The sequence below is a fragment of the Mobula hypostoma genome, chromosome 6 (assembly GCF_963921235.1).
Source record: "Mobula hypostoma chromosome 6, sMobHyp1.1, whole genome shotgun sequence".
NCBI lineage: Eukaryota > Metazoa > Chordata > Chondrichthyes > Myliobatiformes > Myliobatidae > Mobula > Mobula hypostoma.
This window is the reverse complement of record NC_086102.1, coordinates 128,999,014-129,025,585: the sequence shown is the minus strand read 5'-3', so window position 1 is coordinate 129,025,585 and position 26,572 is coordinate 128,999,014. Positions and strand designations below refer to the sequence as shown.

The following is a 26,572-nucleotide window of genomic DNA, read 5'->3' as shown; positions in this document are numbered from 1 at the left end:
GGTTGATCCTTTTCCTTCTTCCCAGCCCCACTCCCCGGCCTTCACCCCATAACCTTTGGTGCCATGTTGAATCAAGATCCTATCAAGTTCTGCCTTAAATATACCCAATAACCTGGCCTCCACAGCTGCCTGTGGTAATAAATTCCACGAATTCACCACCCTCTGGCTAAAGAAATTTCTCCACATCTCTGTTTTAAATGGATGCCCCTCTATCCTGAGGCTGTGCCCTCTTGTCCTAGACTCCCCTATCATGGGAAACATCCTTTCCACATCTTCTTTGTCTACGCCATTCAACATTTGAAAAGTTTCAATGAGATTTTCCCCTCATCCTTCTGAATTCCAGTGAGTACAAACCCAGAGCCATCAAACATTCCTCGTATGATAACCCTTTCATTCCTGGAATCATCCTTGTGAACCTCCTCTGGACCCTCTCCAATGCCAGCACATCTTTTCTATGATAAGGAGCCCAAAACTGTTCACAGTACTCAAGGTGAGGTCTCACCCATGCCTCAGCTTCACATCCCTGCTCTTGTATTCTAGACCACTTGAAATGAATGCTAACATGTCATTTGCCTTCCCCACCACCGACTCAACCTGCAAGTTAACCTTTAGAGTGTTCTGCACAAGGGCTCCCAAGTCCCTTTGCAACTCAGATTCTTGGATTTAAAAGCAAAAATAAATCAGCCATGATTGAATGGTGGAGCAGACTGGAGAGGCCAAATTGTCTAACTCTGCTCCTATGCGCTATAGTCAAATAATAAACTCGTTGATTCTTTCCCCCCTTCATTCCCTCCCTTCCCTCTCTCATTTGATGTGAGCAATGTGTTCCTGATGATGATTAATATTTGTTAAAGCAGTCTCACAATGTTGAGGGAGGCTGTGTCCTTTCTAAACCTGATGTAGTGGGATACCTGGCCCATCCCTCAACCTGATTCTCATTCCTTGCTTTTGCTTCTCTTTGTGCAGATACTGTGCGATCTCACCGGTTGAAGTTGTGGTCCCTCTGGTGGATTTTTAACTCTTCTGGCTATTACCTGGTGGTCTACTATGTACAGATCCTCTGGGACAACATCTATCCATCTAGGGAAAACAGAGGCGTCTACAACGGAGGCGTGGATGCTGTTGCAACACTACTTAGTACGAAGGATTTTCACTTACTACTGGTTCCCTTCGGCTCTTGTGAATGATGTGTGAGGTTGAGTGACCGGAATGAGGTCCTTCTACCTGAAGGCTCTGAGAAGGCTTTCCAATCAAAGGTTAAAAACCTGGTCAGGGTCTCCAACTTGAAGTGTTAGCTCTTTCTCTTCCCACAGGTGTGGCCTTTTCTGCTGCATTTTCTGCTTTTCAGATTTCAAACCTCTGTAGCTATTTTGATTTTCACCAGCTTGCCAATTTCTCCCCCTTCCCTTCTCTTTGCCTCCAGACAATTTTCCTTCTGGAATCCAGTCCCCTTTTGACAGTTACTCTGGAATCTGTTCCCCTCACTTGCTGAGGTGAGTCCTTGATCACAACTGGCTGCAGGAGCCAAAATGGTGAATAAGTGGTAGCATTTCTGCATAATCCATAATCTTCCATGATAAACTCTCTTGTGATTTTTAAAAAAAACATTACCGTGGTTTGCTGTTGCCGAAGGGTTTAAGGATAATATTAGATGCAAAATGACTGCTGTTAAACGGAGTTTAAGCTTGAGACGATAAATATGAGTAAGGGTAGGCCATTCGGCCCTTCTTACGCACTGCTATTTAACATATTGGCTCAGTGCCGCCTTCCTGCACTAACTCAGACCTCTAATTCTCTTGACATCTGAAAATAGTTGACTGTTCATTTCTCTCCCTAGACGAATAGTACCTGAACCTCTGAGATCCTTCAGCTGTTAGTGTGTTGCTCTAAAAATCCTCATCTGTCCCGAAGACATTCAGTAACTTGAGCTTCTTGGGTGGACAGATACTGCATAGGGCTTACCAGCATCCTTTTCTATCCTTTTCAGATTCTTCACTCTGCCCAAACTGATTTTGTTTACCTTTCTGTGATCAATTCCTTTATGTCAACACAACATCATATTTGTTAATATCAGGATCATTCCCTTTCTGTTTGACCCGTCTGCTTTGAAAATTAAGCATCCTGCAACACCCGGTTCCCAGCCTTGGTCACTTTGCCAACAGATGCCTACGAAGGCCTGTAGGCTTCACCCATTTACTTCTATCTGAGCTATTAATTGGCCTATCTTGTGAATGTTTTGTGCATTTAGATGAAGAGCCTTCAGTCTTGTGCTTTCACCCAGTTTTTCCTGTCCTGCTTCCAAACGGCACAGAAATCCTATGTTTGTCTGCTTTGCCTTTCTAGACATGCACTTTGTATCACTAGCAACACACAGAAAATGTTGGAGGAGCTCGGCAGGTCAGGCAGCATCTATGGAGTGGAATAAACAGTTAACATTTCAGACTGAGAACTTAAATCAGGACTATCTGTTTATTCCCCTCTGTCGGTGCTGCCTGACTTACTGAGTCCCTCCAGTATTTTGTGTGTGTGTTACTCAAGATTTGCAGGATCTCTCTTTATCATTGCCCATTTTGTTAACAGCTAAATTGTTTTGCCCTGGCTACCTTTCTAAATTTCTCACAACATTCAAATCTCCCAGCTATGGTAAGTTAAATCAATTAAACAGAGGGTAGTGAATCTGAGAATGAAGAGTATACTGACCAATACTAAACTAGGTATGACAACCCGCCTCAGAATACTGAAATGTTACGTTTATCCAGTTACGTTATATGGCTCAGAATGTTGGACAATATCTAGTAACATGAGGAAACGAATTGTAGCAGCAGAGATGTGTTTTTGAGGAGGATGCAAAGAATATCATGGACGAAACGAATATCTAACGAAGATGTCATGAACAGAGCAAACACAAAAAGAGAAATAATGTATGAGATCATGAAAAGGCAAGGTAACTTCATTGGGCATGTGATTAGGAAAGAGGGGTTAGAATGCACGGTAATTATGGGATGGATTGAAGGGAAGAAAGCAAGAGGAAGACAAATGATGATGGAGACAGCAGCCAGAGAACTGGAAATGAATACCAATGAATTGATCCACTTGACCCGAAACAGGAGTGTGTGGGCCATGGCAGTCAAAGCTCAAACTGGGCACGGCACCTGATGATGATGATGATGATGATGAGTGAATCCATGGAATTTATTGCCACTGATGGCTGTGGAGGCAAAGTCAGTGGGTATATTTTGAACAAGGGTTGATGGGTCCTTGATTAGTAAGGGTGTCAAAAGTTACAGAGAGAAGTCAAGAGAATGGGGTTAAGAGGGATGATAAATCAGTCATGAACTGAACTGAATCAATCGGCTGAATGATCACAGTGAATGGCGGTGCTGGCTCGAGGGGCCGAATGGCCTTCTCCTGCACCTATTGTCTGTTGAATGGCCTAATTCGTATGGTCACCAGGACAAATGGCTTAGTACAATTCCAGTGAAGCCTCTTCCAGTTTCCTCTTTCTTTATTCCAGTGCCCCATGAATTGAAACTCACTTTCACAGTCATCTTTGAACCACGCAATCAAACCTCTAATTCTGTTGCCTGTGTCAATTCACCTGTGACTCTCGCAGTGATCTTTAGGCATTTCATTTTGTGATTTTTGCTTTATAAATTGTGTGCTGGTTGCTCTTGGTTCCTCAGCAGAACCTCCTCTTGTCTAATGCTGTTAGTTCACACATGGTGTGTTCTGCTTCATTCTTCTCCATTCTCAGGGAAATATCCTGGCACTAAGCTGGCTGCTCAACCTATGGGAATAGTAGCTTTTAGCGACTGAGAACACTGCGTTCCAATTCCTGCTGATCCATTTCACACCTCCATTTTGAATGGCCCTGAACAACAGTGGTGTCAGTCTCCTCTACAGTCTCTGCACTTTTCCTCACAGGGTACAGGCATTTTGTACCTGCTGGCCAATTTGAAGAACTGGGAGTCTTCCAACACCAACTTCATATCTGCCTCACGCATAGTCCAGTTGCTCTTGACTGCCCCATTCTACTGTACTGAACCTAAGGGTTGTGACTACCTCTTGGAACAAGTATCCAAGTAACTTTGCCCTTTGCCCACTGCGTTACAGTGCCCGCATCTTCGACTCGAGCTTGTGAACTCTGAGCTGAAATTCCGCAAATTGTGCATTCTCACTGCAGATGTAGTGATTATATTAGTTCCCATATGCTACACTTGAAACACCCCTCCCAGCCTGCCAAGCCTCTCTAGTGTGTTAATAAGTTACATTATCAAATGGCTGATTCTGCTTGTTACCTAGAATTTTATCTAATATGTAAATAAAAGCAGTAGATTGAAACTTGGAGCAAATCCTTTCAAAATGAAGAAAACTGGAGTCTCATGGGACAGATTTACACAGATTCACCACCAAATTAGCTTTTTAAACCAAACATAAACAAGGTATTTTTAATCCTCTTGCTAAAGAACACTACTCTTTTGCCTGTGTCTCACTGTGGTTCCTTGTGCTCATAGACGCTGTTGACAGTGGCCACTGCAGACCACGCTAATAAACAACAGAATAGAAACATCTGGGATTTTTTTTTAAAGTGTGAGTAAATTAAAAAAAAACTAACAGAGAGAACATAGAATGGGTGTAATCTACAGTAATATAAAATAGATTGCACGTGAGCATTTCAATGACTGAAGTGAATGGTATGGTTAAAAGGTCAGCACAACATTGTGGGCTGAAGGGCAGGTACTGTGTTGTAGCGTTCTATCTTCTATGTTCTATAATGGAATAGCATGGACATTATCAAATATGTCTGTCTTCACTGAAAAGGCCTTGAAGAATGAAAATACTGGGGTCCAAAGACAGTGGTGAACTTAAAAGGATTAAAATTCCTAATGAGCGAGTATTGGAGGAATTAATAAAACCAAAAGCTCTCAAATTCTCCAAACCTGACTTCTCCTATTCTAGGACCTTTGAAGATGGTCTCTACATTGATAGATTGTAAATGTATTTGTGACGAGCTTCCAAAATTCCCTGGATGCTCAAACAGCCAAGTGAGTTATAACGTGGCAAACAGGAACAGAGAGAGGGGAAAAACTGGGAACCATGGGCTGGTTATTGATCAAGGTTGTTGGGAAAATGCTGGAAGCTAACTATGTAGGAGTAGAGCACAGAGAAGGTAATCATTTGGCTCGGTAGAGTTTTTGGTAAATGTAATGGTTATTGAAGGGGGCAGCATGGTAGCGTAACAGTTATCACAACACTACTAGAGTGCCAGTGACCCTGACCCACTTTCTGTAAGGAGTTTGTACCTTCTTCCTGTGACAGCGTGGGTGTCCTTCCACATTCCAAAGATGTGTGGATTGGTAGGTAAGCTGATCACCTGGGTGTTATTGGTTCATTGGGCTGTAAAGGCCTGTTACAATGTTGTTTCTCTAAATAATTAACCATCAGGGTAGAAAGAGAGGACAGTAGATATATCTGGTCTGACTGGGCTAATGTGGGTATTGATAGGGTATTGATGGAGTATCTGTCAGAAACCTCCAAATGGCTACTAAATTGGATGGTGGGCAGGGGAGGTGTGCCACAAGGATTAGTATTAGTGGGTTGACTGTCAAAATGTTTGCAACGTATCTGAGATTGCTAGAAGGGCAAGTCAGGAGAAGATGGACAGACGTAGAGACATTAAGTCGTGGGCCAGAAAGCAGGAAATTGCATATAACCTGGAAAACCAAGGTACGAAGAATATAAAAATGGGTGGCTAGAAATCAAAAAATGTTGATGTTCAGAGAGATTTGGATGACTGACCTTAGACATAAAGATTAAATGGACAGCAAGTAAAGGATGTATTGCAGGAGGCCTGGAAAGAAGAGTGAGGATGTCCAAAGTGATGCAGTCTCTGCTAAGGCCACACATTGGTGTTCGTACCAGAGAAAATATGTAGTGTCCTTTCCTTGGAATGTAGATTGACTGAGCTGAATCCTGGAGGAGGCCATGGATAGACGTATCAGAATGGGAATAGAATGTGGAATTAAAATGGTTGGCCCATTCTGACATGTCTATTCACGGCCTCCTGTGCTGTAAAGGTGAAGCCACACTCAGGTTGGAGGAACAACACCTTATATTCCATCTGGGTAGTCTCCAACCTGATGGCATGAACATCGACTTCTCTAACTTCCGCTAATGCCCCACCTCCCCCTCGTATCCCATCCATTATTTATTTTTATACACACATTCTTTCTCTCACTCTCCTTTTTCTCCCTCTGTCCCTCTGACTATATCCCTTGTCCATCCTCTGGGTTTCCCCCCCCCACCTTGTCTTTCTCCCCGGACCTCCTGTCCCATGATCCTCTCATTCCCCTTTGCCAGTCACCTGTCCAGCTCTAGACTCCATCCCTCCCCCTCCTGTCTTCTCCTATCATTTTGGATCTCCCCCTCCCCCTCCCACTTTCAAATCTCTTACTAACTCTTCCTTCAGTTAGTCCTGACGAAGGGTCTCGGCCTGAAATGTCGACTGTACCTCTTCCTTGAGATGCTGCCTGGCCTGCTGCGTTCAGCAGCAACTTTGATGTGTATTGCTTGAATTTCCAGCATCTGCAGAACTCCTGTTGTTTACCCTCTGTGTAGTTACTACTTTTAAATCTCTCCCCTCTTTTCTTGTATCTGTGCCCTCTAGTTTCAGCCTGCCCAACTTTGGAGAGAAGTCTATGCCCCTTTATCATGATTTTATAAACTTCTGAGGTCACCCCTCATTCTCCTACACTCCAAGGAATAAAGTTCCAGCGTAGCCAATCTCTCCTTGTAGCTCAGACCCTCTAGTTCAGGCAGCATCCTTACAAATCTCTTCTGCACTTTCTCCAGCTTGACAATGTCTTTTCTATAACAGGGTGACTAAAACTGTGCATAATACTTCCAAGAGTGCCCTCACCAACTCGTATAACTGCAACATAATGTCACTGTTCCTAAACTTGATGCTCTGGCTGATAAAGATCAGCATGCTAAAAGCCTTCCTCACTAACCTGTCTACTAATGCATTGTTGTCTGGTGAGCAGAGATTGAGAATCATCGACGTGTTCCCCAGAGTCTAGGTGAATGAAGTAGAATGTAAGAGGGATTGGCAGTGTTTTACTGTGAGTCTAGAATTCAGCACCATTGTCACAGGGTAAAGAGCCAGTCATGAGATGATGACATCCCTGTACACCAACATACCTAAATCTCAGAGGAATATAAGTACGTGATTGACAGCTGCTTGACCAGCTGGAAATCTGGGGGAAAGAGGTGGTTTAAGAAATTGGAATTATGGGAATTCAGTTTTGATCTTTTTGAATGGCTTAATCCTGCTTTTATATATGTTTTCATATTTTTCTGTGTCCTTGCATTTATAACACTTTGTCTTATTCCAAGGCAGTGTGTGTTGCTAAATAAATGCAGACTTTTCTTTCTTTCTTACTTGCTCTCTCACCCCAGAAGCCATTCTGTAGGGATCAGTGAGAGGGAAGTCTTCAGATCTTCAACTTCTAGAAATGTCAAACATGTTTTTTTTTAATGCCAAGTTCCACCTTTGGAAAAGCAGTATTATTTACTCCAAAGTTCATTCCTAGCTGTGTCACAATCTTGAGATTGATACTGGGCCAGGTTACTTGTTTACCTCACCCTCTGCCAGTCCAAGCAAGACATCTGAGACCAGCAAACCCACTTGTGGGACAAACACATTCACCCAAACCGAGAAATGACTTGGAATAACAAGTTCACGGCTAGTACTGAAGTGAGAAGGATGCCAACACTCATAAATACACAGATACCAAGAAACATTCCCCAGAAAAGTTGATGACAATTTAATTTTGACTGCCCAGATATAGATTCTAGGTGTAAACAGATCATTTCACTCATCAAAATATTCACCATGCTGTTTTTGGCATCTTGCTGCTTGCTTTTGGCATAAACAACAGTCAAGTGTTTTAAAATGTGCTGTTTTACCCTGTTCTTCCTGCAGTCTTGGTTATCAAGGTGTATGCTATTCCACCACATCCAGGCTAGTGAAGTGCCAGTCAGTGTTGTGATGTCAGAAATCAGAGCAATTACTGCACAGGATAAACCAACAAAACTTGCATAGAAAATGACAGCACAGTACAGACCCTTTGCCTCGTTACCTTTTACCCCTCCTGTGTAGCCTTCCATTTTTTTATCATCTATGTGTCTATATTAGGATCCCTTAAATGCCCCTAATGTATCTGCCTCTTCCACTACCCCTGACAGGGCATTCCATGCACCCACCACTCTCTGTGTATAAAATAAAACTTACCTCTGACATCCCTCCTATACTTTCCTACAATCACCTTAAAACTATGCTCCCCTCATATCAGCCACCTCTGCCCTGGGGGAAGAAGGTCTCTGGCTATCCACCCAACCTATGCTTCTTGTCATCTTGTACACCCCTATCAATTAGCCTCATCCTCTGTCACTCCAAAGGAAGAGCTGTAGCTTGCTCAACCTATCTCGATAAGGCATGCTCTCTAAACCACGCAGCATTGTAGAAAATCTCCTGTGCACCCTCTTTCAAGCTTCCACGTCCTTCCTATAATCAGGTGACCGGAACTGAGCACAATACTCCAAGTGTGATCTAACCAGGGTTTTAGTGAGCTGCAACGTTACCTTATGGCTCTTGAATTCAAACAGACAGATGTGAATTAATGGACCAAGCAATCTGTGGTCTTTGTGATGCTCCTTGAGGAGGAACAAATATACAGTAATGAACAAGTAAGAGTGTCCCTTCTGCTGTTTGAAATTGTGGTCAAAGAGCAAGGAAAGAGGCTCTTTGGTCCATTACATGCACACTAGATATCAAAGATTCATCTACGCTGATCCCATTGTCCAGCACTTGGCCTTGTGTACCTTGACAATTGAAGTCATTTAAAGATGTGGAATACAGCACCGACAGGCCCTTTGGCCCACTGAGTCTCTGCTAATCATCAATACCCAATTAACTAATCCTACAGAGATCCATTTTTTTTCTGTTCTATTACATCTTCCTTCAACTTCCCCACTTCCTTCCCTGATTCTACTACTGACCTATGTGTTGGGGTAATTTACAGAGACAAATTAACCTCCCAACCCCTGTGTCCTCTTGAATGTTGTGAGAATACCCGTCTCCATCAGCTCCTTGGGCACTTTATTCCAGATTCCAAAGCAAGTGTTACCTTAAATCCTCTCTAAGTCCCCTACATCTTAAATCTATGGTTACAGATACCCTCGCATAGAGTATGTTACCCTCTCACCATCTACTCTATCAATGCCGCATGACTTTGTGCTGCAGATCTTTCGGCAGGGGCTCAATTTTAGTGTCCCATTCAGCATGTGTTGCCTGTGGTCAATATCACTCCCTCAGTGACTATACTGGAGTGTAGTCATATCTGTAGTTCAGGACATGGAGTCAGAGCTGAATGTGCTTTGTTGATACAGGATGCAGACTGCTGGAACTGTCAGTAATGTACTCCTTGGGTTTTCACCTTGAAATTAGGGAACAGGGATACTCAGAAAATTCACCCTGTTGCTCTAATAACCCCCGCCCACAGTCCCCATGTACTCTCTAGCCTTTCAAGTGGCAGGGTTCCCACAATGTCACTGCTATGGGTAAAGACAGTTTTCCTGAATTTCTGGATTTTTTTCCTAGCATAAACTCTCTTAAGTTTATGTTCACTGTCATTTTTTTTCTCCTTTCCCACAAGTGAAAATGTTTATATTACTAAACCTTTACTACATAAACAATCCTCTTGCGTGTATATTTTTTTAACCTAGTGTTATTCATTGATACTCCCTGTTACTCAGTAAGATGGGTTCAAGGCAAAATGTATATTAATCAGAAATGTATGATAGAGAAGTGGGCGCTTCTATACCATACAATTCTATACGATGTTGACCATCATGTCTACCTATACGAATGTCATTTGACTGTATTAGTTCCATATGTCCTCTGTGCCCCATTCATTCAGCTACCTGTTATGATGCCTGGGAAATGTTATTCCTGCACTTGTCTCCCATGCATTCCAGATATCAACTCATTCAGTATCTGGATGTGGAGAGGGGTTTCCGATGGTGGGAGAGTCAAAGACCAGAGGACACAGCCTCAGAATAGAGGAGTATCCTTTTAGAATGGAGATGAGGGGGAATTTCTTTAGCCAGTGGGTGGTGAATCTGTGGAATTTGTTGCCATAGGCAGCTGTGGAAGGCCAGGTCTGTATGTATATTTAAGGAAGAGGTTGATAGATTCTTGATTAGTCAGGGCATGAAGGGATATGGGGAGAAGGCAGGAGATTGGGGCTGAGAGGAAAATTGGATCAGCCATGATGAAATGGTGGTGCAGACTCATTGGGCCAGATGGCCTAATTCTGCTCTTATGTCCTATAGTCTTATAGCGCACCATCTGTGGAGTGACAAAAAGTGTTGGTTTACTCAGAAACTGCATCAATTGCTTCCAGTAAAGGCGGGGCAATTTTCACAGGCAGTAAGTGGAGGAAGGTACAAACCCTCGTTCTCAGCTGTGAGTAACGCTGCAGCTCTGTAAAACCCTGGTTAGACCACACTTGGAATATTGTGTTCAGTTGTGGTTGCCTCATTATAGGAGGGATGTGGAAGCTTTAGAGAGGGTGCAGAGGAGATTTACCAGGATGCTGCCTGAATTAGAGAGCATGTCTTAGGAGAATAGGTTGAGCAAGCAGGAGCTTTTCTTTTTTGAGCGAAAGAGGATTGATAGGGGTGAAGATGATGATAAGACACATGGATTAAGTGGATAGCCAGGGACTTTTTCCCAGTGTGGAAATGGCTAATACAAGGATGCATAATTTTAAGGTGATTGGAAGAATGTATAGGGGAGGTGTAAGAGGTAGGTTTTTTACATAGAGAGTATTGGGTGTTTGGACTGCCCTCCCAGGAGTTGTAGAGGCAGAAATATTAGGGACACTTAAGAAACTGTTAGGCACGTGGATGATATAAAAGTATAGGGCTATGTGGAAGGGAAGGGCTAGCCTGAGCTTAAGATAAGTTAAAAGGTCAGCAGAACATTGAAGGGCCTGTACTATGCAGTAGTGTTCTATGTTCTCAGCCATACTGTATTCTAGCAACAAACTCAACTGACAGGGGAATTAGCTAAGCATTCCTAAACTGCCTAGTTTTCACTAGATTTGGAACTTTTGAACGTGAAGCCCAGAGACGCTGTTGAGCATACCACCAGATCACTTGTGTTTTCCTGTCCCACTCTTTACTCCCTGAAATCTCTTACTAGGCTTTCTTTGTTTTGGTAGGTGCCATTGCGTCTTTCTCTGCGGGGCATGTGACCCTGCGCTGGTCGCTGTGGGCGGAGGTGGTGATCTTCATCGTCACAGCATTACAGGCTGGACTCCTCTTCCTCATGAACACCACCAACAATATCTGGGTATGCTACATGGGTTTCGTCCTGTTCCGGAGCAGTCACCAGTTCCTGGTTCCCATAGCGATGTGAGTAACGCTCCTGTCCCTTCCTACCATGAAGCGGGAGGTGGTAAAGGGACGTAGGGAGGCTTTGTGGAGTTAGGGAAAAAACAAGATACACAGAAGTAATAGCGCCCTGTTCGGGAGCAGCACACAACTGCATTTGTAGTCTTGAGGTGAACAAGAACCAATTAAGAATAAGCCGGTAGTTGGAGGCACATCAGACCTCCTGCCTCTGCTAGCTCTTTGAATCAAGCTCCACCCCCCTCCAACCAGCTCTGTACTTTTCTCAGAACTTTACAATGTTTCTTTCTAAGGATAACTTTAAAGGGGCTGGATTTGTTAAATGTGCTTACACAACCTTTCCAGGCACTCTTCTGGATCAGGCTGCAGATTTTTTTTTTTGAACAAGATCTTAACTCTGCTCTGATTTTTGTTTGGTAACTATCAGTGTGCCTTGGTTGAACAGTTAAGCATCTCATGATTTTGGACCACTAAAACAAAAGCTTCATTTAGAGAATTATTGATTATCCATTTAAACTAAAGCATTCTAGGGCATTGACCTACTTAAATAGTTTAATAAAGAAACATCTGATGTTGGATGGATGAACTCCACTGAAACAATAACACTCTCATGGACAGAGTTGTATACACCGACATGTATACACGCAACCACAAATTGCTTTATACTTTGTCAAAGTCAGTTTTATAATAGAGGGCACAGTGGTGTAGCCTCGCAATGCTAGAGACTTGTGTTCAACTCTGACCTTGGGTCCTATCTATGTGGAGATTGCATGTTCTTTCATGAGTTCCCCTTTGTTGCTCTTCTTTCCTCTCACAGATGTACAGATTGGTAGATTAGCTGCTAGAAATTGCTTCTACTTGGAACATAGAAACATAGAATACAGAAGAGTACAGCACAGAAACAGGCCATTTAGCCCACAATGTTGTACCAAATAAGCTAAAAAGCAAATCAAAAACACCCAAACGTTAATCCCTCAAACACGAGGAAATCTGCAGATGTTGGAATTTCAAGCAACACGCATAAAAATTGCTGGTGAACGCAGCAGGCCAGGCAGCATCTATAGGGAGAGGTACAGTCGATGTTTCCGGCGTCGTCAGGACCCTGACGAAGGGTCTCGGCCTGAAACGTCGACTGTACTTCTTCCTATAGATGCTGCCTGGCCTGCTGCTGCGTTCACCAGCAATTTTTATAAATATTAATCCCTCCTACCTTTCAATGTCCATATCCCTCCATCTTCCTCACATTCATGGGCCTATCTAAACATCTCTTAAACCTGTAATGTATTTGCCTCTACCAACATACCAGGCAGTGCATTCCATGGATCCACCACGCTCTGAGTAAAAAAACTTACCCCTCGCATCTCTTTTGAACCTACCTCTTCTCACCTTCAAAACATACCCTCTGGTATTCAACATTTCTACCCTGGGAAACAGATACTCCCTATCTACTCTATCTAATCTTTATAGTGGAATTTTGGCAGCCAATATATTCACAGGAAGATCCCACCATTAGATTTTTCTGTGATTCTGACAGATCATTTCTTACCAATATGCTACAGAGGAGCTGGGATGTCACTTATTTTTCCATTCTCTCAGCTGATTATTTTCCACGGAACTAGCATCGCTAAAGACATTATCTATTCAATATAGTACTACTGTTTTTGTGAACTTGGCCATTGTGTACATTACAACGGTGACTATAAAAACTTGCACCATAAAAAGTAGAGCATTGTGTACATGTGGAATAACGATGAAATATCTAGCCAAACCATGAGATCATAATACACTGTGTGAATAACCATATCATTTTTGAATGTGAAGAAAATTAGTGTTGATACTGCCCTACCTCCCTGTGGGTGAATTAATTTCTCATCAACTTGCCCTTTACTCCTTCTACCAGGTGCTAGATTTGACTCTTTGCTAAGGTCTTGCTATCTGTTCTGCTTTAGGACTCTTGCTGACAACTTGTAGGACGTGAGCACAACAAGCAAGGCTAGCGTTTATTGCTGTCTATTTATACCCTTCAAGAGGCATAGGCCGGCTGTCTCTTTAAAACACTGCAGTCCTTTTGGTAAAGATGCCCCCTCCCCCTATGTTTCAGGGATTCCCAAGGCTTGCATTCATTGAAGCAGATGGACCATTGATTGACTTCCAAGTCAGAGAGATGTGCAGCTAGGAGGGAAACCTGCTGGTGGTGGCGGTGCTCCAATGTCCCTTTGATTGGTCATAAGACCATAAACAAAGGAGCAGAAGTCGGCCATTCGGCCCATCGAGTCTGCTCCGCCATTTTACCATGAGCTGATCCATTCTCCCATTTAGTCCCACTCCCCCGCCTTCTCACCATAACCTTTGTGCCCTGGCTACTCAGATACCTATCAATCTCTGCCTTAAATACACCCAATGACTTGGCCTCCACTGCTGCGCGTGGCAACAAATTCCATAGATTCACCACCCTCTGACTAAAAAAAATTTCTTCGCATTTCTGTTCTGAATGGGCGCCCTTCAATCCTTAAGTCATGCCCTCTCGTACTAGACTCCCCCATCATGGGAAACAACTTTGATGCCACATCCACTCTGTCCATGCCTTTCAACTTTCTAAGTGTTTCTATGAGGTCTCCCCGCATTCTTCTAAACTCCAAGGAGTACAGTCCAAGAGCGGACAAACATTCCTCATATGTTAACCCTCTCATTCCCGGAATCATTCTAGTGAATCTTCTCTGTACCCTCTCCAATGTCAGCACATCCTTTCTTAAATAAGGAGACCAAAACTGCCCACAGTACTCCAAGTGAGGTCTCACCAGCGCCTTATAGAGCCTCAACATCACATCCCTGCTCCTATACTCTATTCCTCTAGAAATGAATGCCAACATTGCATTCACCTTCTTCACTACTGACTCAACCTGGAGGTTAACTTTATGGGTATCCTGTACGAGGACTCCCAAGTCCTGTAGCATCTCAGAACTTTGAATTCTTTCCCCATTTAAATAATAGTCTGCCCTTTTATTTATTCTGCCAAAGTGCATAACCATACACTTTCCAACATTGTACTTCATTTGCCACTTCTCTGCCCATTCTTCCAATCTATCCAAGTCTCTCTGCAGACTCTCCGTTTCCTCAGCACTACCGGCCCCTCCACCTATCTTCGTATCGTCAGTAAACTTAGCCACAAATCCATCCAAATCGTTGATGTACAATGTAAAAAGAAGCGGCCCCAACACGGACCCCTGTGGAACACCACTGGTAACCGGCAGCCAACCAGAATAGGATCCCTTTATTCCCACTCTCTGTTTCCTGCCAATCAGCCAACGCTCTATCCATGTATGTAACTTTCCCGTAATTCCATGGGCTCTTATCTTGTTAAGTAGCCTCATGTGTGGCACCTTGTCAAAAGCCTTCTGAAAATCCAAATATACCACATCCACTGCGTCTCCCTTGTCTAGCCTACTGGTAATTTCCTCAAAAAATTGTAATAGGTTTGTCAGGCAGGATTTTCCTTTAAGGAATCCATGCTGAGTTCTGCCTATCTTGTCATATGCCTCCAGGTACTCTGTAACCTCATCCTTGACAATCGACTCCAACAACTTCCCAACCACCATTGTCAAGCTAACAGGTCTATAATTTCCTTTTTGCTTCCTTGCCCCCTTCTTAAATAGCGGAGTGACATTTGCAATCTTCCAGTCCTCCGGAACCATGCCAGAATCTATCGACTTTTGAAAGATTATCGCTAATACCTCCGCAATCTCCACAGCTACTTCCTTCAGAACATGCGGGTGCACTCCATCTGGTCCAGGAGATTTATCTACCTTTAGACTATTCAGCTTCCTGAGTACTTTCTCTGTCGTAATTGTGACTGCGCACGCTTCTCTTCCCTGCCATCCTTGAGTGTCCGGTATACTGCTGATGTCTTCCTCAGTGAAGACTGATGCAAAATACTCATTCAGTTCCTCTGCCATCTCCTTACCTCCCATTACAATTTCTCCAGCATCATTTTCTATCGGTCCTATATCTACTCTCACCTGTCTTTTACTCTTTATATACTTGAAAAAGCTTTTAGTATCCTCTTTGATATTATTTGCTAGCTTCCTTTCATAGTTAATCTTTTCCCTCTTAATGACCTTCTTGGTTTCCTTTTGTAAGGTTTTAAAAACTTCCCAATCCTCTGTCTTCCCACTAATTTTTGCTTCCTTGTATGCCCTCTCCTTTGCTTTAACTTTGGCTTTGACTTCTCTTGTCAACCATGGTTGCATCCTTTTTCCATTCGAAAATTTCTTCTTTTTTGGAATATACCTGTCTTGCATCTTCCTTACTTCTCGCATAAACTCCAGCCACTGCTGCTCTGCCGTCTTTCCCGCCATTGTCCCTTTCCAGTCAACTTTAGCCAGTTCCTCTCTCATGCCACTATAATTTCCTTTACTCCATTGAAATACTGACACATCAGATTTCGGCTTCTCTTTTTCAAATTTCACAGTGAACTCAATCATGTTATGATCATTGCCTCCTAAAGGTTCCTTCACCTCAATCTCTCTAATCACCTCCGGTTCATTACAGAATACCCAATCCAGTACAGCCGATCCCCTAATGTGCTCAACAACAAGCTGTTCTAAAAAGCCATCTTGCAGACATTCTACAAATTCTCTCTCTTGAGATCCAGTGCCGACCTGATTTTCCCAATCCACTCGCATGTTAAAATCCCCCACAATTATCATAACACTGCCCTTCTGACAAGCCTTTTCTATTTCCAGTTGTAATTTGTAGTCCACATCCCTGCAGTTGTTTGGAGGCCTATAAATAACTACCATCAGGGTCCTTTTACCCCTCCGATTTCTTAGCTCAACCCATAAAGATTCTGCACCTTCCGATCCTATATCATCTCTCTATAATGATTTAATATCATTTCTTAACAATAAAGCCACGCCTCCCCCTCTGCCTACCTTCCTATCCTTTCAATACACCGTGTATCCTTGGACGTTCAGCTCCCAGAGACATGCATCCTTTAGCCAATGTCAATGGCTAAATGTCAAAGTCAAAGACTGCAATGAGCTGTCAGAGTAACCTAGGAGAATAAATGTAGTAGACCGTTTAATTTGTTCAGCACAATATTGTGGGCTGAAGGACCTGTTTCTGTGCTGGTCTGCCCATGTTCTTTGTTCTATTGTTCAGGGAATGAATATTTGGGCTGCTGCCTGGGATGTGACACTTCATCGCCGGAGGTGTTGAGGTTTCCCTCTCTCCCATTGTACAGGAGGTACAAAAGCCTGAGAGTATATCACCAGTATATCACCAGGCTCAAGGACAACTTCTGCCCCGTTACAAGATTCCTAATACTTCCCTAGTACGATAAATTGGATTCTTGACCTCACAATCTACCTTATTGTTTACCTGCACTGCACTTTCTCTGAAACTGTTGCAATTTATTCAGCGTTGTTACTGGTTTATTTTGTTCTACTTCAATGCACAGAGTAAAGATCTGATCTGTAAGAACAGTATGCAAAACAAGCTTTTCACTATATCTTGGTACCCTGACAAGAATAAACCAGTTCCAATTCTTGGCATTGTTGGAGCTGCACACGTTCAGCCGATCTCAGTTTGGTTTGCCTTTGCCAGTAAATGGTGCTAAGATTTAGGAGAGTCAGGAGACCAGTCTCTCGTCACAAGGCTTTGAGTATCTGGGCAGCTTTTGTAGCCGTGGCACTCACATGGCTTCAGACTTGTGGAATGAGCAAGGGAATTTCTTTAGGGTGGCAGAGTGGAACAGAGGGTAGAGGTGCTGCCTCAGAACTTGCGACCCAAGTCCAACCCTGATCTCTGTTGTCTGTGTGGGCTTTATATATCTTGCCTGGGTTCCCCCCATGTGCTCTGGTTTCTTCCGGGATCCCAATGTGTGTGTGTGTGTTGGTGGTAACTACATTTGTGACTATAAATTTCCCTTAGTGAGTAGGTAGGTGATAAAGTTGGTGGAAATATGGGGAGAGTAGATTACATAGGAAATGGTATTGCTCTGTGATTCATCAGATGGATGACCTAGGACATGAAGAAACATGGAGGTAGATTTCATAGATGCATACAGCATCAAAGTGGCCCTTCAGCCCAACTCATCTATGCTGACTGAATTGTCCATCTAAACTAATTCCATTTGCTTGTGTTTGCCATGTTCCTCTAAACGTTTCCTAACCATTTAACTGTCCCTATGCCTTTTTACGTGTTGTAATTGTTCTTCCCTCTACCTGTTCTTCTGGTGGCTCATTCTATATGTTCATCGTGAGGAAAAACTTCCCCCTCAGTTCCCCTCACCTTAAACTCTATGCCTTCTAGTTTTACACTCCCCTACCCTGGGAAAAGACCGTGACCATGTATAATTGCCCCTCTTATAAATGTCGACAAAGTCACTCCTCAACTTCCTGTGCTCCAGGGAAAACAGGCCCAGTCTATTCAGTTATTCCTTATAACTCCAGTCTTGGCAGCATTCTCGTGATTCTTTTCTGCACTCTCTCTAGCTTAACCACAGTCTTTCTCTGAGCAGGTGCTTACCCAGGGTATGGCCTGTCCAAAGTTTGGCTGCATGGGTCAACATGAACTCGGTGAGCTGAAGAACCTATTTCAATGCTGTATAACTATTCTCAGACTAATGAATAACTTATTAAGAGGTGTCCTTGCAGTGCCTGTGAGTACAATTGCCCTGACAACTGTCTTCTGGTCATTAGTTTTCAGATCGCTGCATCATTGAGCAAGGAGCTCTGTGCTCTGGTGTTTGGAATCAACACGTTTCTCGCCACCATATTAAAAACCATCATCACCTTAATCATCGCTGACAAGCGTGGACTGGGACTGCACGTCCACGACCAGGTATGTTTCAGGCCTGGCACTTTGATTGAGCTTTTGTTTGTAATTCCCCGGTCTGGGGATAGGGAGAGAGATGCACTATCATCCACTGCCAAGGCCTCAAAATGACGATTGTCGCCCTGGGCACCTCCATGGGTAGGTCCATGGAGTGGACGTGCAGAGATAAGTGAGGGGGTAAGTTCATGTGGGAATGTTGAGATTTTCCTTCCAGGCTAAGGGAGAACTTATTTGAAAGTTCAAACCCGTGAAGTATTTTAATAGCATACACAGTGAAAAATTTGCTGCCGGTAAGAAGGAAAGGCATTAAAATATAGGTTTCAGTGTAAACGCTTATTTCCCTCTCCTTGGATGCTGTCTGGCCTGCTGAGTTATTTCTAGCATTTTCTGATTTCCGGCATCTGCGGTAGTTTGACTTTCAGCAACCAGGAGAGGCTGATTTAAGCCATTCTACCTTGGGAGAGGTTTTGGTGGTAATGATCGAAAGAGAACTTGGAAGATGTGTGAGGGATGATATGTCTATACCCAATTAAGCTGTCCTTTCAAAAAGATGGCAGGCTACAGAGGGCTGAATGGCCTGTCGTGTCACCACCCAATCTTTTTAAAGATATTTCTCCTGCTCTGTCTGTAAACAAGTCCCTGACTTTTTTCCTACACCCTTGATCCTGGGGCACAAGTTGTACGGTGCACTACACCCTGTAATTGCTGCTTTTGGATGAGTCATTACCATCAGGACTCTCTACAACGGTCCCTATGCATGTAATGCCTCTAGGAAGAGTGAGGGAGTGTTCCACTTAAAACTTGTCAAGCTATATACTTCTTTCCAGGCAAAGATTGTTGGATCTCCCTGTGCAGAGCTTGGCCTCTGCAGTGAAGTTTCAATATGTGAGAGACTACATTCAGACATCCCAGGGTCATATGGGGCTTTTTCTCTTTATGTAGGACAGACACAAGCTCTTTTTCTGGTACTGCATCTTGACTTGCTCCAGAGCTTTGGCAATGGGGTGGGGGGGAGGACAAGCAATCTGTGTGAAGAGTAAACAAGCCCCTCTCCACACCCTATTGTGGGAGAGGAGAGATGCAGAGCCAGAGTCGGTCACAGGGATTGGTTGGTCACATGTTGGCCACGTGGCCCGTTTCCTGTTTTTAATAAAAGTTTGAGCAAGAGCACAGAGGAGAGGGCAAAAGCCGGAATCTGCAGCAAGAAGAAGAACTCAATGTAGAGCTCAATGAGTCGCCGGTGTCTATAGAGAGAGATGGACAAAATGCATAAAATCCCCATTATTAGTGAAAACCTTGGAAGAATCTGCAAAGACCAGCCCTCTTCACCTTTACCACTATAAGACCATTAGACATAGGAGGAGAATTAAACTCATTGAGTTTGCTCTGCCATTCCATCATGGCTGATTTGTTATCCCTCTCAGCCCCATTCTCTTGCCTTCTCCCTGTATCCTTTGACACGCTTCCTAGTTGTCATGGAAGTGGGAAACTGGCCCATCACTGGCTGAGCTTGAGGGAACTCTGTAGATGTTGCTTCAGTTGCCCAGCTCTGAGCTCTGCGATACCTTTCAAGCAGCTCCTAGTGAGGCCTCGTTTAAATCCCACCCCCTCTCCGAAGTTCCCACTCGTTCTGGCAGCTCCTCTCCCACTGCAGAGGGAGGAGAGGTGTTTACTTGTTCTCCTGTCCCACAGCCAAAACTTTGGAGAGATTCAAACTGCAACCCTCAGGGAAAAAAGCTCGAGTCTATTGTATACAAGGATAAAACAGACTCTGTGACTCAGAGATGCAGTGGCTATTCTGCATTGGATAGCCCAGATGGCAAGGAAAAGTTAGAGTCCACAGCACGGAAACATGCCCTTTGGTTCACCAAGTCCACAGCAGTCATCAAACGCCCATGAACACGAATCTCACCTTCTCACATTCTGATCTGTTCTCCATGCATTCTACCACTCAGCTACACACTAGGGCCAATTCACATACACCTACGGCCAAGTCGAAACTTTAGGATATGAGAGAACGCCAGAACACCCAGAGAAGGTACAGACAGCACCCGAGGTCAGGATTGAACCTGTGTCTCCGGCAGAACGAGGCAGCGGCTCTACCAGCTATGCCACCTGGAGGTTTTTGATGCAGTAATAATGAAATAGTTTCTTCCCAGTGAGAGGGAATAGTAAACCAAGGAACACGGATGAAAGAATGGGTAGTGACCTGAGCTGCAGTCCAGCTGCTCATGTGAAACCCCTCTCCTTGAACAAGCTTTCAGTCGTGTGCCCTTGCTGGTGCTTATGCAGCTGAAGTGGTGAAATTCAGCTTGATAATAATTCTGTGAAATGCCTTGGGTCAGTAGCAGTGTTGTGGAGACATGTTGAGTCAGTGCTTTGTTGAAACGTGAGCTTGACAATACCAAGCATTATTAACCCTTGGGCTTGGATCTTGGTGAGATTAATCAAATATATAAACACGACCCCTCAAGGTGGACAACCCAGCCTGACAATAAATAATAAAATGAGCAAATGCTTAGTTTGTTTGAGTTGAGCTATGAATCTGCAGCTGAACTCCAAGTTTAAAGTTCAAGGAAAAGTTAGTTCAATGCTGAGTGAAGTTATCCACCCCTGGTTCGGGAGTCTTGTGGTTGAGGGGGGCTCACTCAGTGTTTGTAGCAGAGTGGTTACGAATATTCCCTCAGTGGAGGAAGCACTCACCTTTAACAGAGAGTTCGCCAATGTACATGGGCTCCTTGGATTTGTTACTGAAAACATTTCAGGAAAATATGGAGGGGAATAAGCTGTCAACATTTTGGGGCAGTTCTGATGAAGGGCCTTGAACTTTGACTTTTTATTCCCCTCCATAGATGCTGTCTGACATGCTGTGTTTCTCCAACATTGTGTGTGTGTGTGTGTGTGTTGCTCAAGGTTTCCTGCATCTGCAGAGTCTCTTGGGTTTACAAGTAAATATTGTGCTTTGTTAAAAGCAGAATTGATAAATCAGAGGACTTAAATTTAAGAACTGAACGGGACCTGAGATTTTGTCCAGTACAATCCAACATGCCACCTTTCAGAATAATCCCATCCCCCCACATTAATTTTCTCTGCTCTGTAACCTCCTTGTCACATTACCATTGATTCCTCCCCCCCCCACCCGCAGATTCTAGCGCCCACCTACATGCAGTAAACCAACTGCCGACCCACACATCTTTGGAAGGTGGGAGGAAACCAGAGCACCCAGGGAAACTCACACAGCAATAGGGAGAGTGTGCAAACTCCACAGAGACAGCACCTGAGATCCAGTTTGTGCCCAAAACTTTGCCCCTACCTGGTAATGGCTTTACCCACTGTGCCACTGTTCTCTGGGTACTGGGTTGGTGCAGGGTTGAAATGAAGAGTGATTTCTTCCTTTGGAGCCTTACGAATGGATGTCCATATTCCAGGGAGCTCCTGAGACTGAGCTGAGCCCACTCAAAGCCACAAAAGAGCTTTATATTAATGGTGTATCAACGGAATGGAGAACAGATAGGAACATGGCGCAGGAGTAAATTTTCACATCAGTTGAGATCTTATGGGATGGCAGAGCAGTTTTGAGGGGCTGAATTACTTGTTCCTGTTTCTTAGGTTCTCAACTGACTTTCAGCTTGAGGGCTTGTTGGGTATATTATTAAAACCCGATCCAAGCCTGTGAGCCACTCTATTTAAGTCTGACCTAAGCCCATACATCCAGCCTGACCTGACCCATTCCTGACAGACCCAGCTGGATTGATGTGAGGATCATGTTGGTGTAGCCAGGTCCTGGTGGAGAGAGTGTTCGCACCTGTAAAGGGGTGTTGGTGGGGGGGAATTTACAAGCTAACCTGTTGAGAAACATGTTATTTTTAAATATTGTTTTCTTGAGAAGACAAGAAATGGAAGAATTGACTTGTTATAATAGTAACATTTCTAAGTTAATTTAAAGCTGGCCTAAACTGAACCATTCCCAGTTGCTAGTGGTTTAGTGTGGTCTTGAATACACAGGACGTTAGATAATTCTCATATTCATTATAACAACCGCAGCTAAATATCTTCATGCAGCAGGCCTGTTGCCAAAGTCACGGTTTTGCAATAACCTGCCAAGTGCTGGATTTCAGATGTCCACGTTTTCCAGCCAACCACTTGTTTGCCATGACTTCTATTGACCAGTGACACATTAACAGAACAGATAAAGTCAGTCTGATTTAGTGGATTTTGTTTTTGCTGTGAGGCACTCCATGCAATAACAGCACATTGATTACAGATTTAGATTTACTTATCACTCACACTGCCTTTCAAAAGTGGAGATTGTGACAAATCCATCCAGCCCTCCTGTTCGCACCAGAACCCTACACCACTGGAGGAGAATAAGCAGGCTCACGCGTGCATTGGTCCGGAGACCCCAACTGCCTCAACTATTCCCCTGAAATAATCAGCTGTGGAAGCCAGTGGTCAGTGCACAGCTTGATCCCACAAACATAATTGTGATGTCGACCAAATTACTTGAGGGGTAAATATTAGTTAGGGCAGTAGGGGAGGGAGGCAGTTGAGAGCTCCCCTGTTCTTTATGGGGCATTATGTACTCATGGGGCAACAGGGCCTCAGTTGTATGGTTTATCCATAAAGGGCAGGAGCCACAGCCCAGATGGAACAAGCAAACAGAGTGGTGAGTGAGTGTTACCTCTGGCCACTCAGCCCTCGCTCCTTACAACTTAACTCTAACGTTCTTGTTCTCTTTTGGATGCTACGTTGTATTAAAGTTGTTCAGCAGCATGGGTGGAGTGCCCTGTCCGATGAGGGGCAGGCTTGCCTTTGTGTTTGTAACCTGCCCTTTACACAGCGGAGCACTAGATAACTGAAGACCTGGATTCAATCCTGACCTTGTGTGCTGTCTGTGTAGAGTTTGCATGTTCTTCCTGTGTCCACCTGGGTTTCTTCCCACATCCCAAAGACGTGCAGGTTAACTGGAAGCTGTAAGTTGTCCTTGGTGTGGATGAGGTCCTCTACTGGGTTGGCGTTGACCAAGGATATTGTCTATACTGTTGGTGTGGTGGCTGTTGCCATGCACCAGGCTTCCATCTCCCGCAGCAGATGAATCCAAAGGAATGGCAGAGACCGATACAGTTTGGCCCCAGCTGCGTCGCAGGAGTTGCCAGTCAGTGTTCAACTCCATGTAAGAATGCTTTAGGGGTTCCAGCTCTGGATTTGTCCTCGGGATTTACTCCCGAAGCCTTGCCCATGAGTGGGTAGAGCCACAAGGCAGTAGAGGTTTAAGATCAGAGCTTTCCTTCCTCTAGTTGAGCTGCCAACCATGGCTGGTGAGCCCCATCTGGTTTTTAGTCACCACTAACCCACCTTTGCTCTTTCCTCTGTCAGTAGAAATTGTTCCACTGGACTTAGTACCTAAGCCACACGTGAAGGTCAGGAGCTGAACTTGGTTATCACAGACTATTTGAGGCACATGCCATTGGGAGTATTTAGTAGGTAGTGGGAACTTATCTCCACTACCTCACTCGGCAAAGACCACCTTAAGGACCCAGTGTGCAGGTGAAATTGCAAATGTCACTCCTTTCTTTTAAGAAGAGAGGGAGGCAAAAGACAAGAAATTATAGTCTAGTTAGCCTGATTCAGTGATTGGAAAGATGTTGGAGTCCATTATTAAGGGTGAGGTATTTGGAGGCACTTGATAAAATAGGCATGGTTTCCTTAAAGAGAGCTCTTACCTGACAAATCGGTTGGAGTTTTTTGACAAAATAACAGGCAGGAGAATCAGTGGATGTTGTTTACTTGGATTTTCAGAAGCCTTTAACAATGAGGCACATGAGGCTGCTAAACAAGATAAAAGCTCACGGGGATACAGGTGGATGGGGTACCAGTGTGGATGGAAGATTGGCTGACTGGCAGGAGGCAGAGAGTGAGAATAAAGGGAGCCTTTTCTGGTTGGCTGCCCGTGACTAGTGGTATTCCGCAGGGGTCTGTGTTGAGATCCCTTCACGTTAGGTTGGCAGACGATACAAAGGTAGGTGGAGGGGCAGGTCATGTTGAGGAAGCGGGGAATCTGCGCAAGGCCTTGGGTTGGAAGAATAGGCAAAGAAGCAGCACAGTGTAGGGAAGTGTACGATCATGTACTTTGTTGGAAAGAATAAAGACTCAGACTATTTGTAAAGATGAGACGAGGTGAAGTGGGTTATGAATTTTTAGATGCGATTATGCTGCTTTGTTTGTGCTGTGTGGAGCTAATTGTAAAGCTGTAGGTCAGGCAGTACTAGAGAAAAACTGAACCATGTCTCAGGTGGGTGACTTAATTTAGCAATGGCCAATTCCAATGCTGACAGAAAGTGACTAGCCTTTAATGTTAGACATTTTGATACTGAGTCCAGAAAGCTGCAGTGCAAAATGAGATGGAAATATTCCTAGATGTACATGCAGCTTAGCATAAAGAGGCATAGTCATCACCTAACAACCCCATTAACCTACTTGGTCTCAGCCCATCACTGATCTGATTTTTCTGTGTCCTATCCATCCCTCCCCACCATGTTCTCTGCAAGTTGAAACAACCATTTTCCTCTCTCTCTCTTTCCCAGTTTGGATGAAGAGTCTTTGAAGTATTTCTGACCTGAAAAGTTGATGCTGTTTCTCTCCACAGATGCTGCCTAACTTGCATTTTCTGTTTCTGTTAAGATTTCCAGCATGTTTTTGAATTTAAATTACTAATTTGTTCCCTTTCTCTTTCTCCCCACCACAGTTCTTCTTTTACATTGGTTACTTCTCACTGCTCGCAATCATCTACCTTGGCAGAGGACTGTATATTTTTGGTACCTACTACCGGGAGCACAAAGCCCACAGCTCACAGAAGGCAGAGACGACTGACAGCCCAACCGCAGAGCCGAATCAGACTGATGACCAGCCACAAGATGCAGCCCCAAAGGCATGAGGAGGAAGAAGGCCATCACGGGTTGGTGGCAGTGGGTGGGAAGGGGAGGGGTGGGCTTATCTCATGTGCCTTAAGGTAATATCATAATGAAGGTGACAAAGCAAGAATTTTATTTTTGGGATGGGTGGGAGTTTCTTTTTAAAATGAGGAAGAACACAATTGTCTACAACAACATGATGGCTTGGTCACATTCGCAGAACGGGACAGTCACCTGAACATCGGGTGTGCACAGGAAGATCCCAGGAGACGGCGCCCACACGAAACGTGACCTTGAAAGCAACTGCTGATTGCTGAGGCTTTCACAGATGGACAGGGTGAGACAACATCTCCCTGTGTGAAAGGTTGATAGAGAAAGTGTGCCTGGGTTTTATGGCCTCTGCTCTCCTCTTTCTCTTACGCACACACGCACACAAAAACTGTCCCCTCATCCTATCATCACTAGGCATACCAAGTCATTACTTGGACCTCAACTGGCTCCTTGTCAGCTGAGGCCACCTGTCTGCAGAGGTGCAGTGAGGCGGAGGCAGAGAATGCAATGGGTTGGATTTCATTTAAACTTAATGAGCTCTTGCCTCCCAGTGTGAAATCCTGGGAATTAGATTACACAGGGCCAGTCACTTCACTATTAAAGTCAATAATTTCAGGACTATGCACTTTAACAGGGACAAGAAATCTTTGTGTTAACTTCGTGAGTTGACTGTCCATCCCTCCCAACACCACCCTCAACCCTAGGTGGCAAGGACTGCTACCTACGGGTAAAGAGGAGGTAGATTTCTAGTTGAATTTGGGTGGATCTGTCAGATCTAAGTTCTCCTTAACCCTTCTGTTGTGAGGTGCTTTATGTGTGTGGCCATACAGAGAACCCCTCAGACCTCAGAGGTACTTTGTACTGTTAAAGGTAGAGACAGTCCAACTTTCCCAAACAGTGTTCCTGCTGGCGAGAAGCCAGTAGAATAAAATGATTTGTGTAGTGTGATAATTAATTCCACTTCCAAGCCCAAGATAGAATGAAGACCAAGTTGACTGCAGGGTAGCATGCTTCAGTCATAACCACTGAGCTACTATTAAAATCTTGTTTTCGCCTGTAGTTAGATGCTGGGAGATTTGGTTCATGAATAGGATTTCATAATACTGTACCTGCACTTTTGAAATGAATTTGTTTCCTTCAGCACTTTAGACCATCAGAATCCTCATCTGTGAATGTTTAGCATGCCAGCAAGCATACTGTAAATTAAGCAAAAAATCACAGGAATGTCAAAAGTGGAGAGTTGCAAGTGGGTTTGGGATAGAGGCAACTAGGTAGAAATTTGGGTTATTTTTAAC

General features: G+C 44.0%; 1 protein-coding gene across 1 annotated transcript in view; it reads left to right on the top strand.

Annotated features, from left to right (window-relative positions):
* The window catches only part of slc19a1 (solute carrier family 19 member 1), a 48,509-nt gene extending 23,217 nt beyond the window's left edge, over positions 1 to 25,292 (top strand). The window contains exons 3-6 of the mRNA XM_063051691.1: positions 967 to 1,137; positions 11,289 to 11,481; positions 18,180 to 18,321; positions 25,061 to 25,292. Of these exons, the coding sequence (XP_062907761.1) occupies positions 967 to 1,137; positions 11,289 to 11,481; positions 18,180 to 18,321; positions 25,061 to 25,249 (695 nt within the window). The 3' untranslated portion in view covers positions 25,250 to 25,292. The remainder of the gene's footprint in view (positions 1 to 966; positions 1,138 to 11,288; positions 11,482 to 18,179; positions 18,322 to 25,060) is intronic.
* Positions 25,293 to 26,572: the final 1,280 nt, after the last annotated feature.